Genomic DNA, 2975 nt, shown 5'->3' on the forward strand with positions numbered 1-2975 from the left:
AATGGAAAAAATTAAGCTGTGGATATTCTCAAGAATGATTTAGAGAGAAAAGATCATTGATTTATTATACTCCCCTCATCTTCTCCAGAAGGCTAATAATAAAGTGACTGCACAAGCTGTACTCCACCCCAGCAATATAAACATTTCTTTGCCCATGTTTGACTAGAAGTCTGCTTGTGAGCTCTGAATTGGCTTTTACCACACACTAGAGCCAGCACCCAGAAGCAAAGATCACCTTAAACCTCTCTTAACACCTGCTGATTTTGTGCTCTTTCCTTATAGCCACAAAGCTCCAGAGCTATAAAATCAGAGAGAAAGTCTACCATTTCATATTACCTAAGCCTCACAAGGTATTGGTTATTACATAGCCCCATACTGAGCACATGCAAAAAAGATGAAGAAAGCGCTCCTCACGAGGGATACCTTTGTGGTGACGGAGTAGTTCTGTATCTCCATTGTCCTGGTTATGCCAATCTTGTCCCCGGTTATGCGAACCTTATACACACATATCGTGCCACAGTCAATTTCCTGGTTTTGACACTTACAGTTAAGTGAGATGTTGGGGGAAATTGGGTAGAGGGTAACTCTGTACTGTCTTTGCAACTTCCTGTGAATCTGTACGTATTTCGAAATAAAATGTTTTTTTAAGTGCACTTTCTTGTGTCCATTCACATACTTTGAACATTTTGCATTAGGACAAGTCGTGGAGAACAAAAAACATGGCGTGGTTTTCAAATGTGAGGTTTTCAACCGCAACCCAAGAGAAAGCTTGAGGCTGGGACCACCCTCGGCCTGGGATACCTTTCCGACCTATTGCACCGCCTGTCCTCCTCCCCAGGGGTGGCTCCTTCTCATCTTCCAAGTGCCATCTCAAGGCCACCTCCTACAGAGGCCGTCCCCGTTCCCTCTGCTACCCTCCGAATGCTCCGCTCTCTTCACAGCGCCCTTCCCCATGAGCAATGACTTGTTTACGTGTTTGTCGCCTGTCTCCCCATTACACTTTATATTTATACACACACTTTAACCTCCACGGGGGCAGGCACCGCTTCTACCCCTTGTCCGTGAGCACACCGCCTGCCAGACGGCAGGTGTTCCGAGAGAAGCATTTTGTTTGAATAAATGCACGTCCCTCGAATGTGTCTACCGCGGCTCGGGGGAGCTCGAGTCGGTCCCCTCCCCTCACACCGTCATCGGCCCTCTCATGGCCTGGGCGCCCTCACCTTGCCCATGTCGGGGCTCCGCGGCCCCCTCCCCACCACTCGGACCCCACCCTGTCACGAGGGGGCGCCACTTGCTTCCCTCTAGGTCGCAGCCCAGAGCGGGCTTCCTGCTCCGGTACCGCTTCCCAGCACGGCGCCTTTCCCTTTCCGCACCTTTGCCTCAGGCCAAGTCTCCTGCCGCCTCCCCAACGCCCGCAGCCTCCGCCCCACGCCCTGGGGCCCGCGTCCCTCCCTTCCGGTGCGGGCCCTAGGGCCGGACTAAGGCTTGCGGGGGGCCCCTGCCCCTCATGCCAGGCGGAAAGAGCGGCAAGCGGTAGTGAAGCGGCCGCGCCCGAGGGGCCCGCGAAGGGGTGGGTGGAGTGGGCGTGTCCTCCTCCACCCTGGGCGTCGATTGGTCGTGTCTCGGGGAGGGGCGGGGCCGCGGAAGGGGGCGGGGCCGTAGCCTGAGTCCCGCGGCCAGCGGCTCCTCCGGGCATTGTCCGTGGCTCGGTCACCGGCGACGGGAGAGCAAGGCTCCGACTCGGGCAGCATGGCTGAGAAGCGACACGAAGGGGACACCCAAGCCCGGCGACTCCCCAACTCCTTCAATGGTGAGCACACCCGCCGCCCCTTAGGCCTGCCCGGAGGACCCAGCCCCAGCCTGCGGCGTGAGCACCCCACCCTGTCACGAGGGGGCGCCACTTGCTTCCCTCTAGGTCGCAGCCCAGAGCGGGCTTCCTGCTCCGGTACCGCTTCCCAGCACGGCGCCTTTCCCTTTCCGCACCTTTGCCTCAGGCCAAGTCTCCTGCCGCCTCCCCAACGCCCGCAGCCTCCGCCCCACGCCCTGGGGCCCGCGTCCCTCCCTTCCGGTGCGGGCCCTAGGGCCGGACTAAGGCTTGCGGGGGGCCCCTGCCCCTCATGCCAGGCGGAAAGAGCGGCAAGCGGTAGTGAAGCGGCCGCGCCCGAGGGGCCCGCGAAGGGGTGGGTGGAGTGGGCGTGTCCTCCTCCACCCTGGGCGTCGATTGGTCGTGTCTCGGGGAGGGGCGGGGCCGCGGAAGGGGGCGGGGCCGTAGCCTGAGTCCCGCGGCCAGCGGCTCCTCCGGGCATTGTCCGTGGCTCGGTCACCGGCGACGGGAGAGCAAGGCTCCGACTCGGGCAGCATGGCTGAGAAGCGACACGAAGGGGACACCCAAGCCCGGCGACTCCCCAACTCCTTCAATGGTGAGCACACCCGCCGCCCCTTAGGCCTGCCCGGAGGACCCAGCCCCAGCCTGCGGCGTGAGCTCCGCGCCCTGACAGCCCGGATCCGCTGCTTCGGGCTGTGCGAGCGCTTCTCAGAGCCGCCGTCTCCTCACTCGTAAACGGAACGAGCGGTGTTTCGAAGGCGGGGGTCACGATCTAGGGGTGGTAGGGTGCAAAGGGCACAGTCCGTGCCGGCCCACGGTGGACGCGCCAACGGCAGGGGGCGTTTCCAGTACTCAGAGCCCCGTGTCTGGGGCTTCCGTTATCCCGCGGTCGCCGGGAGCCAGGCCTGTGCCAGCGCTTCGTTATCTCGTGTCATCCACGCGGACGAGGACACTCAGAAGTACTGGCAGCCAGCCAGCGGGGGATCCTGGACCCCAGCGTCCTCCCCCCTCGCTCTCCCCTGTCTTTCTCTCCTCCGGAACGGGAAAGAACTCCCGCCCCCCCCCCCCCCCCCCCCCCCCCCCCCCCCCCCCCCCCCCCCCCCCCCCCCCCCCCCCCCCCCCCCCCCCCCCCCCCCCCCCCCCCCCCCCC

The 2975-nt window shown here is 62.2% G+C and overlaps 1 protein-coding gene across 3 annotated transcripts in view; it reads left to right on the plus strand.

Moving 5' to 3' along the window:
- The first annotated feature begins 1712 nt into the window (after positions 1-1712).
- The window catches only part of STOM (stomatin), a 27402-nt gene continuing 26139 nt past the window's right edge, over positions 1713-2975 (plus strand). For 2 of the 3 annotated variants that reach the window (XM_008573367.1, XM_008573368.1), the window contains exon 1: positions 2314-2420. In XM_008573367.1, the coding sequence (XP_008571589.1) occupies positions 2360-2420 (61 nt within the window). In that variant the 5' untranslated portion in view covers positions 2314-2359. Of the gene's footprint in view, positions 1811-2313; positions 2421-2975 lie in introns of those variants that run through there. The other variant, XM_008573369.1, reaches the window with a different exon arrangement.

Source organism: Galeopterus variegatus, unplaced genomic scaffold (genome assembly GCF_000696425.1).
Source record: "Galeopterus variegatus unplaced genomic scaffold, G_variegatus-3.0.2 Scaffold912, whole genome shotgun sequence".
Lineage (NCBI taxonomy): Eukaryota > Metazoa > Chordata > Mammalia > Dermoptera > Cynocephalidae > Galeopterus > Galeopterus variegatus.